The sequence below is a fragment of the Lepisma saccharinum genome, chromosome 20 (genome assembly GCF_977018435.1).
Source record: "Lepisma saccharinum chromosome 20, izLepSacc3.1, whole genome shotgun sequence".
NCBI classification, from domain to species: Eukaryota; Metazoa; Arthropoda; class Insecta; order Zygentoma; family Lepismatidae; genus Lepisma; species Lepisma saccharinum.
In genome coordinates this window covers 29,895,133-29,909,903 of record NC_139248.1, presented here as the reverse complement: position 1 = coordinate 29,909,903, position 14,771 = coordinate 29,895,133, and the positions used below count along the sequence as shown (strand labels likewise).

Sequence of the window (14,771 nt, the reverse complement as noted above, 5' to 3'; positions counted from 1 at the left end):
AATTCGGGAATTTACTTTTTCTGATAAAGTAATAGAAATGTCAAGGAAATTTACTGTTTTTCTGAAGAAAAAAAAATCAACATTTTTGTAGTAGTGCACTAGACATGGGTTCTTGAAGAAAGAAAAATCGGGCGATGTGAACATGCTATAGAGCTAATAAACCAAAGTATTTTTCTAAAATAAAATTACAGTTAAATCCAATTTCAATTATATTTTCAACATAAACAAACAAGAAAGTTGTTGCAGACAAAATATACTTCAGTTTGATATACTGAGTATTACAGGTAGTTACAGTAGAAATTTTATATTAAATACTCTAGGAAAAGGGATTAGGTTGTGAACTAATAGAAATCTACTATAGTAAGTGGCTATTGGAACTGACCACTTTCTTGCAGCAATTTTTTGGTTGTGCTTGGTAGTTATGGGTAATAATACATATATTACTAAATTTTACTATAATTTTATTGTAATATAATTAAGCCTTGTTTCCATATTAAAGAACACTAAGTTGCTGACCAAGGCATTTTATTAAGATATAAAAACACTTAACATGTATTGTTACATGTTAAGTGTTTTTATATCTTAATAAACTGCCTTTCTATTAGTCAACGTGCGGCAGGTATTACGTAAAAGCTCACCCCTAACAGTTCCACTAAACAGTCTATTTCTGTTCAGTTTCCCTTCTTGTTATGACTGTTAACTTGGTTAAGTAGGATTGTAAGTATGTTGTTTACACACATGTTTATGTACAAGAATTGCCCTAATGACTTGATCTGGAAAATGTTGGTTCTGGGTCTGGAAAAGTCAGGTAATTTTGTTTTTATGAAATGACACTCTATTATCTCTATCTTTTTCTCTACCTGCTTCCCCCCCCTCTCTCTCTCTCTCCCTCCCTCCCTCCTTCCTTCCCTCCCTCCCTCCCTCTTTACACGAGCCTGTTTTTGAGCTTCGGTCAAGTTGTGTAGAATCCAACGGCTTGAAAGTTTCCGTATGTTTAGATGATCATGCAAAATCATATGTATTGCTTTCATGTCAATGTTCCAGGAAGCCTGAATCTCACGGTATGTCACATACTGATCTCTCTCAATCATTTCATGCACAGCATCAACATTACTGGCAACAACAGACGTGGATGGATGACCTTCACGAAATTCATCTCTGAGAAATGTGCGACCACGCTGGAGTTCGGAAAACCAATTGTACACAGTCCTATTAGATGGTGCTTCATCCCCAAAAGTCAAATGAGGGTGCTCAATGCATTGTTTCTGTGTTAAACTACATTTCAAATCATAAAAAATCATTGGCGGAAAGTGTTCACGAGAAATTTCCATTTCTCGCACGAAACTCTGTGAAAAATAAACGAATAGGCTTAAACAAACAATCAAAGATAATTTAAACATAAAAAGGGTCTATTCTTCCTATGTTTATAATAGCGGGAACACTAGCGCCTCTGTTTTTGGTAGTTTGCAGAAACTTTTCCAGCAACCCTCGTAAATGTTCTATTAATTTAGGTGGCTTCTGCCACCATCCACATGGAAACTCATTGCTTCACTGCTATTTCAGTGAATTTCAACTGTGTTTTTTATTCCCCCTAACATGAACTTATCTTTCTTGCCATTTTTAAACTAGAGGTTGCTGTTTTGTTAAGAATGATTTGTTGTTGTTTGGTTTTTATTATACCTGAGTGATCTTATTTGCATATCCTTTTGTTATTCTCTCTTTCCATGTAGGAAGTGCAATATGAAGCCTTGAGGTACCTGGCTGGTGAATGCAACTATGGAGGGCGTGTAACAGATGATTGGGATAGGAGATGTCTAACTACCATACTGAAGAATTTCTATTGTCCAGAATTGGTGGAGTCTGAAAGATACCTTTTTGATACCAAAGGTAAGTGCTTAAGCATTGTCTATGCTATCCCCCTCCCCCTATTTTCTGATCTTAGAGAATAAGTGAAAAACATCCAGCACTATCTTCTGCTTGTTAAATTTGGAATTAACATGTATTTTAAAAAAAGTATTCTAAAATACAAAACTTTTTTTTACTTACATTTCGTGAGTATCTTGTTTTCCAATGAACGACGTTTCGAGAACAACTATTCCCTTCTTCAGGTTCTTAAGTTGCATAGGCTATCCAAAATACACCATAGCCACGTCAATTCTTTTCTCCCAAAATTCCAGGAACAAGGATACAGGTTTGGTTATTAATAAAGGAGAAATTGGAATCCATACTAAAACCCTTTAAAACTCCCAAGGCCATCGTTATTGTTAAAAGCACAGTGTAAAACCATCTCAGGCTAAAAGAACCCCTCCTACTTAAAGATATAAAATTATAAAAACGCGACCTCCAATTTTACTCCCTCGTACTGACTGTAGGATGCCCCCTCAACAAATGCATTTGTTATATATAAAAATCAAAGAAGGAGAAAGGAAACACTCGCCAGAGAGTGGAAAAAATTTTAAATTTTCGCTAACTGTATCCTGGCATCTTCAGTATAAGAAGAAAGAGACGGAACCGGAAGTTGGGGCCCTGCAGAGTTGCCAGGTTCCGATCGAAGAAGAAGCGGTGCATAGAACGGAAAAAAACACTGTTTCATCACCAGGCTCGTTGAAAACTGTGAGTTGGTGGGATGGGTTGGGAGGGGGGCATCGGATGAGGTGGGGAAGTTACTGGGTGTCCTTGTTCAGGCCAGGAGGGTGGTTGCACTCATGGCTGATATATATATATGTGTGTGTGTGTGTGTATGTATATATATTGTGGGCAGAAAAGGAGATCTTGAAATAGGAATGCAGGTGTGACTTCCAATCGGGCAATGTCATTGCTGAGTAATGAAAAGTGAGAGACATTGGAGGTGCCAGGACAGGAGAGATAAAGGTGATTAGGTAAGTGATAGGGGTCTGTCTACTTCTCGACTACGTTCGGGCCCGTATGGTCGTGGTGTCATAGTAAATATTGGTCGGAAAAGAAAGCACGTTACACTTCCCTTTATAATTTGCATGTATCCATAGGAAAAAAAAATATGCTGGAAAGAAGACTTATTAAGACCAAATCATCATTTGATAAAATGTTCGAAATGTGCATTTGGTATTATTTATTTATTTTTAGTAATTTACTGTGTGTTATGATTTAGTCCACAGTTTTGCGTATACCGCCAGTTGATAATATAGCACTTAATAAGAACTGATTTGAAGTAATAATGATTATAGATTTGGTGTGCTTCTTAAGTAAATGATTTCACTGCGAGCAGAGCAAGCAAGAAAATTTTTAGAACTATTCCCTTGCTGCCAATCTGATAATACGAGGGTTATTTTTTAAGTAAGGTCCATTTTGCAATAAAAAAGAAGTAAGTAAATGTATTTCAAAAAAACATTTATTTTCTGAATTTACATACTCTTCTCTATTTTCTACATAATTTCCTTGCTGGTTTGAACATTTATTGTAACGAACTCAAGAGTTTTTGGATACCCTCCTAGTTGCTAGGTGCAAGGTCTGGACTGTATGTGGGTGATGATCTGATCGAATCTTTTGGCTGGGAGGTATTCGATCATCTGCATACAGTCCAGACCACCTCTTCCGCCATCTGAAGACCTTCCTGGGCGGCAAGCGTTTAGACACTGATGAAGAAGTGAAAATGACCTGAGTAACTGGCTGTCGCACAGGCGGCAGAATTCTATGAGGAGGGTATATGTTTTATCTGTAAAAACCGAAAATAAAAACACCTGTTTTTTTTTTCAAAAAAAAAAACAAAAAAAAACAGGCAAAATGCCTACTCTGCCTTCAAGTCAAAATGGGTGTGCTAGGTAGACAAAGGTTTGAGAATGTAATTTTCCAGATTTCTAATTCATCTTTTGAAGCAGCGACGAGTTTGACTTGAAATCATTGATTGGACCCCCCCCCCTTGAATGTATGGGGTTGTCCGGATGACACCCAGGGTGGGGGGATGGTAGCAGGTCAGGGGGGTCTGGACCCCTACCCCCCTGCTAGTTACACTTATGTGCTGCTTCAGCGTAAGTTAGTTTACATGTCAATGTTATTCTTCAAGGGTCATATAACCACTCTTGTATATTACAAATTAATAAAATATTTCTTACTTTGAAAAAATATCCACTTTCAAAAATACTTTTTACTCAAATAATGTACTTTTGCAGTACGTCATAAGTACAAACATAAACTTAAATAAAATTGCATGTATTATCTTTATTTGTTTTATTCCAAAATAATGAAACTTTATTTCTTGAGTCTGGTAACATACCTCAAAAGAAAGAAAACTATTGGCTTGATGCAGATGTCCGAGAGGTGACCAGAGTAGTCGAAAGTAGTCCCACTGAATATCGAGACACTGTACTGTGCAATGCTTGCACTTTGTAACAATTAAATTGTGTTCAGAATATTGATTAATGTTAATATACAGTGTGCAGAAGAACTAACTACCGGATTTCATATGTAAATAACAACACAACGATAGATGTTGTGCAAAATTTGATTTCACAGTTGGAAAGAACAAGGTTTACCATTGTGTTTCACATTTACAAATAACAAAATGTACCACTGTCTTGCACAGTTACAACGAACAATATGGATCATTTTTTGTCAAAATTGCCACAAGCCACCATTTTGTGTGACATTAGTTCACTTTGTTTTGAAAATGATATCGTCCAAATACCGACCTGCACAGTCTACACATTTCTAAAGTCTTGCCCTGAAGTTCTGCATTACCCTCCTAATCATGTCTGATGGTGTTGCCGCGATTTCCTGTCAGATAGCGTCTTTCAGTTCATTGGTTGTCCTCGGCCTTCATTGGTAAACTTCAGCCTTCAGGTACCCCCACAGAAAGAAGTTGCAGGGTGCAAGATCGGGATAACAAGCTGGCCATAGAATGTCACCTCAAAGTGAGATCGACGCCCTGGAAACATTTCACGTAGCACGTTCATCGATGCGTGCGTGCTGAGGCATCATCCTGTTGGAACCACACAGCCAAACTGCCACATTCATTCAATTGTGGCTGCAGAAAGCTACTCGAGGCTGCAACTCAATTCACCCGCTTCACTAGCGCTAAATCAGGTAGCAATAAATCCGGAAGTTTACTAGAATTTTGTTTCAGAATGTTTAAAGAACAACATCGGAATATTAAAATAACATTTAATCAGAAAATCCATTTTCTTCCTCTCAGTACCAGTGCAAGAGAAATTGAAATTTCAATTTTTTCATAATTCCTAGCATATGTAATCATTTTCTGGACCTTGTGAGATACCCAGTATTGATTTGTTTCAATGATTAAATCAGAATTGATACTTTCTGATACCGATGCCACCTGTTACGAGTTGATACCAATACATCGGTACCAGCTGACCCCTAGTAATTTCATATCAAATTGGTATAATATTGGTACAGATCTTTACCAGCATTTGCAGAAATTTCATATCTTTTTACCCTAATAGTTACTGTCCACTGGTTAAGTGTATATTATTTATTTGTGTGAGCGACTGTCTTCATCTGAACATTAACATATTCATGAACAACCAACTAAACAAACATAAACGATACTTCCTCTCCCCCCATCAACAACCCAGGCATCTATGATACTGAATGCGAGAGCAAGGCTCATTACATCAGCAGATCCATCAGACCCATCAGTGAGAGAATTCAGCAGCACCTATCAAATGCGAAAATGGCCCAACCCACCACCAGACTTGCAAAACATATCAACATATCCACAACCATAAAATCGAAAAAGTACATGTCAAATACAAAGCACACACGCTCATAGACACAAAAATCAAAGAAACACATGCCATCATGCACTACAACCATGAACTCAACGTAGATACACCATGCTTGGCTTCCCTTACTGCATCAATTAACACCGGTGAACAGCAGACATACAGGCGACAACAGCACACCTAGCGACAATTTAGAAGAAACAGCAGAAATGCACCAAGCAACGACACAACGAATTCCAATGAGGATGGTGGCAGTGGCTACTGAAATTAATAGAATATTACTCAAAACAGCTTCGCGGAAAACGTGAGTACCGGTACCTGAATTATCTATTACCGCGTCTCTCATTCCCATAATATGAATGAATATTCATGAGTTATCTTTGTTTCAGGTGTATATTACGTACCCGATGAGGAAGAATATGACAACTACATGTCGTATAACGAATCATTGCCACTTGTTGCCCATCCTGAGGTGTTTGGAATGAATGAAAACGCGGACATAGTGAAGGATCAACAAGAGACACAGCTTCTCCTTTCTAGTATTTTACTTACACAGGTAAAGAAATTCGTGACAAGCTTTAATTCTCTGTTAGGCACATGAGGTACAGGTGTCACTCATCTTGTATATTTATTGTGAGATTGCAACACTGTAAACTAAATTGCTCATGGCTGCTTTTGTGTAGCTGAGCATTCTTCCTTTCTCTTTGTTCTAAGCTCAGCTGTGTTGTTCTGTTGCACTTCTAAGCCACATAATATTATAATGTTAACGTCGGCCTCATGCTTGAGGAACTAAATACGTAGCAAGAAAAGTATGAAACAAAGTAAGACAAAGCACACAGCAGATTCAGATGTTGTACGGAAGTATATTGGTTATCAGTGGCGGCCCATTCTACTTATTGTTAGGAGGGCTGCATTCATAAAAACGAACAGACTTTAAATACTGTAATGAATTATTCATTTTTACTTGTACGATTTACCGTTCAGAACACCAGATTATAGAACTTACTGCCAGAAAACAAATAACTCTTTGAATGGATTCGAAAACTTAAACTATCATGCACTTACTGACAATCAAACTTACTGACACATTACTGTTTCTCTCGGTAATCGCATGTTTATGCACGGTGTTGCCATATGATAGTGTGAGAGCTTTTGATTTGTATCACTTGGCAGCGCCACCGTACATTAGACAGCAGTGAATGCAGTCTGCTTTTTAGCATTGACAAGGGCCTAGCAGGGAGGGAAGTGGAAGCAGTGCTTACGTTAGAGTTATCATGGACATGTACTGGCAGTCACCAAGGGGGGGAGTGGCTTCATATACCAGAGTTTGAGTTGCTGTTTTAAGTCCACTTTATGCACAGTAAGGCTAATCGGGACTGGACCTACAGTTTAAAGTGGGATCCGAACCACTTGTGCCTCCACCGGGTATCGAACCCGGGACCCCTCGATTACAAGGCAATGACGCTACCACTGCGCCATGGGGGAGGCCCTGCTTCATATACCAGTTTGCCGCTTGTCGCAAGCCAAGTGAATTTGAAAGCTCCACACAGCATAATGGGACGCTGTAAGATAGCAGAAGTATAAATATTTAATTTTTGCACTAATGGCAACAAAATATAATTTGTTTGGGAGGCAGGAGCTACAGTCCTGCAGCCCCCATTCATCGGCCGCCACTGTCGGTTATACAGTTGAATCATACATTAATCAGGGCAGTGAAGCTAAATAACTTATAATGAAGGAAATGGTATAAACCAGGAAAATGTATAATAAGAGTTCCATCATATTCACGTTTTTATATATATTTTTAAAATTAATAGTTGTAGGAAAATAAAATCCGAAAAAAGTAATATTTGTTTCTTTTTTTCACACATTACAGCCAAGGACGGTAAGTATATTTAATTTTATGCTCTATTTAATATCATAAGCAACACATTCATTCTTGTATAAAATTTGTTAATTTGTAATTTTTTCATATTTATGCTGTTCATTCATGTAAAAGACGAATTTCAGATTTTTTGCAGAGTATTTTGTTGTTGATTCATTTTTTATAATAAAATACTGTAGACGGTAGGGCAAGAGTGGCGTATGCACGGCCCTTGCTCAGCATAATATACGTATGCTCCAAGTTGGCAGGAACATTGCTTCAACTTCGGGGTCATGCACCTCAGAGTATAAAAGTGCGAGACACAATGTGTCAGCCCTCTTATTGCTCTTATTGCTACCATCGACTGTCAAGCGCAAAGTGTACAATTGGACTATATCGAACTGGAGTCGACAAGATGAAGCTTATGGCTGAGCAAAGTGAGTGAGTGATAATTGCCTTACCGTATACAATCCCTTCGAATATCCTTCATTAAATTAAATGTGTGGGACGAGACAACAGTATTTTTATTGAGAATCTACCAATCTCCCGGTGCAGTCTCTTGTCACCCCGAGATAATAGTGTGAGCGAAGCTGGAGGCTATTAAGCGAACACATTCTCTACGCCTCTAGCCAGTGACTATATCTCGGGGGGAATGAGAGGCTAAAATACTTAATACCTAGATATGTAAAATAGCTTACAGCAGGGGGTTCCCAAACATTTTCGTTTCACTGTGCCTTTAGTGTTTCAAAGTTTTTCCACGTTGCCCAAGTCAGAATGTAGGCCTATCTAATACTTGCACTGCTCATTTAGTGTGGTTATATTGTTTGCCTTAAGTTAAAAAATAAACACACATTTAAATTTCAGACACTTTTGTACAGAGTACTAAATAAACACATATATGCAACAATCATGTCATTTCAGTGAGCAGTAAAATTGTCCGAAAATTTACCAATGAATGCATGTTGAATTGTTTTTCATAAGTAGGCATCACTGCATAAGTCTAAAACATTACTCAATACTTCAATAGATATTAGAAAGACAATTTTTATGTAATAATGTAGCGTACTTTTATTCTGATTTTTAAATGTCTCCTTATATGCCTCAAGGATCTTGTGGTAAGAAACTCATTTTATATTTTAATTTATGAATTTGAGGTATTCTCAATAACTTAGCATCATATGAAATTGAAAATATGAATTGGTTACTTTCAATGTTGTGAATATCAAACAAATGAAGCATCTCTTTCTTAAAATAGTACGGCAGCACTTAGTTGAATAAAGTATAACTTTTCCATAATTATATCTGTATTACTGAGTGGCCCACATAAAAGTAGCCCATCGTGATAATACTGGATACCGGCCAAGAAAAAGAGTAGGAAAACATGAACACTGGCTTACCTGCATGTTACATGAGATGCTGAAAGTGGCCCCTGTTAATGTCGAGATACTTCTGCGCATATCACAGCATATTGGCTGACACAGCCTGTAGCTCTTCATGGGTGATGCTCCAGATGATGTTGGTAATGTTTTGCTTCAGTTCGCCAGGGTGTGGGGGTTATTTGCATACACCTTCTGCTTTAACCAGCCCTAGAGATAAAAATCACAGGAGGACAATTCCGGAGAACGAGGGGGCCACAACCACTTGCTTACTGTGCGCTCTTCTGTAAACAGTTCATACACCAATGCCAGGGATTCGTTCCAAGTGTGGCATTTGGCTCCATCTTGTTGGAATTAGGAGTATAGCCTTTCTTCTGGTGTCAGTTCAATGTAAAACGTTTGCAAGAAGCCACGATAAACTGCACTATTCACTGTTGATTCAAAGAACACTGGACCCACTATATGTGTTCCTGAAACTGCACACCAAACACCAATTTTTTGGTCATGGAGGGGTGTTTCGTGCAGGATATGTGAATTCTCAGCAGACAAGTACCGCGTATTCTGTGCATTCACGTAACCCGATAAATGGAACCTGGGTACCTGGCAGTGAAGACCTCTTGTGTGTTCTTAATTGACCCGTCCGCACATATTCTTCCACTACCACAATTCGCTGCTGCACGGAAAACACCATCTTCTCGACGCGACTTGTTTACTGCTAGGCAGGCAATTCCATCTAAACAACAAAACTAAACAACTGCACATTGGGCAGGCATGCTGGTGCCACATTGCAGTGCCAGACAGAAACAGACCCTTCAAGGTGCTAACTGCATCGAGCGGCACAGGCATCAGAGAGTTACACACAATTATTAGCTCGTCTCTGGTATTACCCGGCCGAGCTACTTTTATGTGGGCCACCTGGTACTTGTGCATACAATACACACATTGTAATTAAGTTTGGCATTTATTTACAATGTGCTGAAGTGCCCCAAAATTATACAGAATTTTTACAATTGCTTCCACATACAGAGTAATTTTGTGGTTGGATGGTAATTAAAATTGAAGTTCCTAATAACATTTTGATCGAAATTTTTAGTTTAATTTTTCTCCAACAACTGTAATTTCTAGAACCTGATAAAACATGTATTCACATTCAATCTTGAAATTATTATGTTGTAATTTCTAATTGTGTGTAAAATCAGCTGGCTAATTATTTAGTACTTAAGTTTTTGCAGTTCTCTGTGAATAATTGAGCTCATATTTCATTCTGATAAAAAATAAGTAAAAAAGACAATATATTACAAAATATTATTTTTCTAATCCATTAAGTAATTTTATTATCTCATGAAAACCTCATAACTATAGCTAGGAAGTTGATGAAAAATCATGTTTTATTATAATCTGATCCACACATAACACAGCTACAAGGGTCATTCGGAAAGTAACAGCTGTTTGGCTGTAAATAAAAAAAAACGCATAGATACAACAAATTTTTACTTTACATCTGAAAGGTACAGCTGTCCTCTATTTTTCAACATAGTCGCCATGTAAATTCAAGCATTTGTCATAGCGTTTCACCAACTTACCAATCCCTTCTACATAAAACTCGGCTTCCTGGGAATTCAACCAACCTCTGTCAGCATTTTGAAGATCCTCATTGTCAGCGATGTGCTGTGCCCCAAGCCACTTCTTCGTGTGAGTGAACAGATGAAAATCAAAAGGAGCCAAGTCCAGGCTGTACAGGGGATGATCTAAAACGTCCCATTTGAATTGGTGCAAAAGGTCTTGTGTTCACCGAGCAGTGTGAGGGGGAGCGTTGTCATGCATGGACACAACCCCAGATGTCAGCAGGGGTTTGTTCTGGATGGCTCTTCTCAGTTTATACAAAGTGTTACAGTAAACTTCAGAAGTGATTGTCGTACCATGTTCTATGAATTCGACAATCAAGATTTCCTTAGCATCCCAAAACACGGTGACCATAATCTTCCTCGCTGACAAAGTTTGACGGGATTTCCTCGGCTTGTTTGGAGAACCGGTATGACCCCATGCCATTGACTGTTGCTGTGACTCAGCGTTCACAAATGCCACCCAAGTCTCGTCACCAGTCACTATTCTGTTCAAAAACTCCTCCTTTTCCATGTTGTACCAGGAAAGAAAGTCTAAGGCAGAGACCATTCGACTGGTTTTGTGGATCTCCATGAGAATTTTCAAGACCCGCCGAGCACAGAACTTTGGTAGCCTAATTTTCCTGTGACAACCTCGTACAACACAGTCCGAGAAATGTTCAGAAATTTTGCAGAAAGTTCCAAGATTGTGAATCAAAGGTTCTCACAAACTTTGTCATCAATTTTCTTGACGAGATCGTCACTCACTACAGAAGGCCTACACTTCTAGGTTCATCATGAATTTTTGTTTGTTGTTCGCCTCCCCGATGGCGCAGTGGTAGTGTCGTCGCCTTGCAATCAAGGGGTCCTAGGTTCGATACCCGGTGGAGGCACAAGTGGTTCGGATCCCAATTGTAGGTCCAGTCCCGATTAGCCTTACTGTGCATAAAGTGGACTTAAAACACCAAATCAACCCATGAATTTTTGTTCTTCCCTCTGAGAATTCTGATTCACTGACACACAAAACCTTCACCCATAATGTTTGGGCCATATACAGCACACAATTCACGATGAATGTCTGCCGCTGACAGATTTTTTGCCCAAAGAAATCTTATCACTCCGCATACCACGAATTTGGCAAGATTTTTGATGGCAGCACACATTTTGTGACGTTATAACCAGCACATGCGCGGCACTATGATGCTCTCACTAGCACAGCTGGAAGCTTACTGAATCACAGATTGCGTGATGTAACAACGGTTGCACTCTGCCCACTACTACTAGCACCATGGCACAATGGTGGTTACTTTCCGAATTACCCTCATATATTTTCAGATGCTGTAAGTGTCGCTCTGAAAGTTGAATTACTTAAACATATAAACTTTGTGGTGTATTTTATGTAAAAGTAAATAAATAAATAAATACAGTACATAAGCACTTAATCGAAATATTGCACTCCTCTCTTGTAATTTATGAAAATGAAGCTTTTGTTTTAGGAGCGAGAATTATTTTTAGGTCATTTTTTAATTTTTTAGGTCATTTTTAGTAATTTTTAGGTCATTATTTAGGTCATTTTTTAGGTTTTTGGGCCATGTAAATGGAGCTTAACATGAAATAAGTAGTAGTTATAGTTGAATAAAGGCAATTACATAAGAATACAGTTTCACAGAATTGAAGCAATATATTGCTAAATTCATCCCTGTGTGTTTTTCACAATATATATTGTTTTCTTAATTAGGCAGCAGCTGCCACGCAGAGTGGAGGAAAGTCACCTGACGATATTGTTGGAGAAGTTGCCGGAGACATTCTTCAGAAGTTGCCTCCAAGTTTTGACTTGGAAGCAGCCCTCCACAAGTATCCAACTTCATATGACCAGTCAATGAATACAGTTTTGGTGCAGGAAATGACTCGTTTCAATCACCTCATTGTCTGTGTGAGAACCAGCTTGGTGTCTTTACAAAAGGCAATTAAAGGTAATGAAACAAAATAATTCCTTTATCTTTTTACAGTTTAAAGTTTGGTTATTGAATCCCTCTCCACCAGCAGTTCCCAGTTAAGTAAGAACTGGAGATGCCCTTTTTTTCCAAATCAAATCCACCTGTGTAACTCAAACCCACTAATGTTATTTTCCCTTTTGTTGAATGGACCACAAATATAGGACAGGAAGCATGCAATCAGAACACAGGGGAGAAAGAAAGATGTACACATACAGCTTACAGAAGTCAAAGCTAATGGGTTAATGGTGCCATGTACCTTCCGAATTACCCTGGCCTCATGATGGTGTAGTGGTAATATAATCACCGTGTAATAAAGAGGTCCCAGGTTTGATACCCAGCATGGGCACATAGTGGTTTGGGTCCCACTTTAAGCTGTAGTTTCAGTTCTGATTACCCTATCTGTTTTAAGTCCACTTTGTGCACAGTAAGGCTAATCGGGACTGGACCTACAGTTTAAAGTGGAATCCGAACCACTATGTGCCTCCACCAGGTATCGAACCTGGGACACCTTGATTACAAGGCGACGATGCAACCACTGCGCCATCGGGGAGGCCACCCTATCTGTTTAAAAAGTGGACGTAAAACAAAAAAAATATCTCTGTTATAGTTTCCTAGGATTAATGCACCATCAATGGGAACCATTGTGTGCCTAGGAATTATGCAAATTATTAAGGGTGTTCGGAAATGAATTGGACAAGCATTATATAATCTACATTTGTTATATTTTACCTGCAATACAAAGATGTACATTACCAGTAATCTCCCCCTTACTGAATGCACTGCTCCCATTTATCGGGAAGTTTCCTGATGGCTGCAGAGAACCACTCTCTTGGTTAGAATCTTGTGGTAGACTGTAGAACTATGTCCCACCGTTAAGCAAAACAATGTTCGCTTGACAGATGTTATTTGCAACAATGCAGTGTTGCCAGTCCAATTCATTTCCAAACGACCCAAGTATGTTTTAATATATGAATTATCAGTGATACATTTATAAGCAAATAGTTGGAAAATACCACAAATCCCAATTTGATTTAATATAACTCATCTTATGTAATAATATGTACACCTCTTTTTTAATTTAAATTAAAGTATAATCACCTTGTAATAAAGGGGTCCCAGGTTTGATACCCAGCGTGTGCACATAGTGGTTTGGGTTCCACTTTAAGCTGTAGGTTCATTTCTGATTACCCTAGGAATTATGCAAATTATGTTTTAATATACAGGGTGATTATAAAGTCCCATGACATTTTTGGGAAATCGGCAACAATAACAAAATTAATGGTACTACAGTACAGAAGAAACATCAAAACACAAAATTAACGCTTTTCCACATGACCTCCATCAATTTCAAAACAAGTGCCCCAACGTTTGTGGACATGTGAACCGTCACAATTGTTGAATATGGTGCAATGAGCTGCCCAATGATACCATCAAATGGCAAAGGGACACTCTGAAAGTGAATGTCTGGCTAAGCATGACCAAACAAAAAGTCTATGGGCCATTCAAGTTTGTGGAACAAACAATCAATGGAGGCACTTACCTCGACATGTTACAATTGTTCCTAGAACCGCAGTTGTTGGATGATGGTATCCTTGGTACAGTGGTTTTCCAACAAGACTGTGCACCGCACAATTTTGCAACCACTGTTCGGGAGTACTTCAACACCACCTTTCCCAACAGGTGGATAGGAAGAGGATCTCTTCGTATGTGGGCATCCTGTTCACCTGACCTTACCCCATTAGATTTCTTTGCTTGGGATCTTATCAAAGAGCAGATCTACAAAACTAAGGTTGCCAATCTCACAGTGCTGAAAGAACGCATACGAAGTGCATGCGAGATGATCACTCCGGATATGTTGGACAAGGTGTTTAATGCTACTTTGTCCCGTTGGGACACTTGTTTTGAAATTGATGGAGGTCATGTGGAAAAGTGTTAATTTTGTGGAGGTCATGTGGAAAGCGTTAATTTTGTGTTTTGGTGTCTCTTCTGTACTGTAGTACCATTTATTTTGTTTTGTTATTAGTCGCAGATTCCAAAAAATGTCATGGACTTTATAATCACCCTGTATGAATTATCAGGGATACATTTTTACATGTGTACAGGATTTTCTTAGGGCATTTGCAGCATTAATCAGGGTGTTTACAGACTGGGAATTCCTTGGCTTCTGTGTGAAGGCACTGGGAATTATTCATGAATTCCATATCTTTAGTGGACTT

The 14,771-nt window shown here is 38.6% G+C and overlaps 1 protein-coding gene across 1 annotated transcript in view; it reads left to right on the top strand.

Annotated features, from left to right (window-relative positions):
* Dhc36C (Dynein heavy chain at 36C) overlaps nucleotides 1-14,771 on the top strand; it is a 369,284-nt gene that overhangs the window by 344,335 nt on the left and 10,178 nt on the right. The window contains exons 57-59 of the mRNA XM_083142304.1: nucleotides 1,731-1,887; nucleotides 6,107-6,273; nucleotides 12,297-12,531. Of these exons, the coding sequence (XP_082998430.1) occupies nucleotides 1,731-1,887; nucleotides 6,107-6,273; nucleotides 12,297-12,531 (559 nt within the window). The remainder of the gene's footprint in view (nucleotides 1-1,730; nucleotides 1,888-6,106; nucleotides 6,274-12,296; nucleotides 12,532-14,771) is intronic.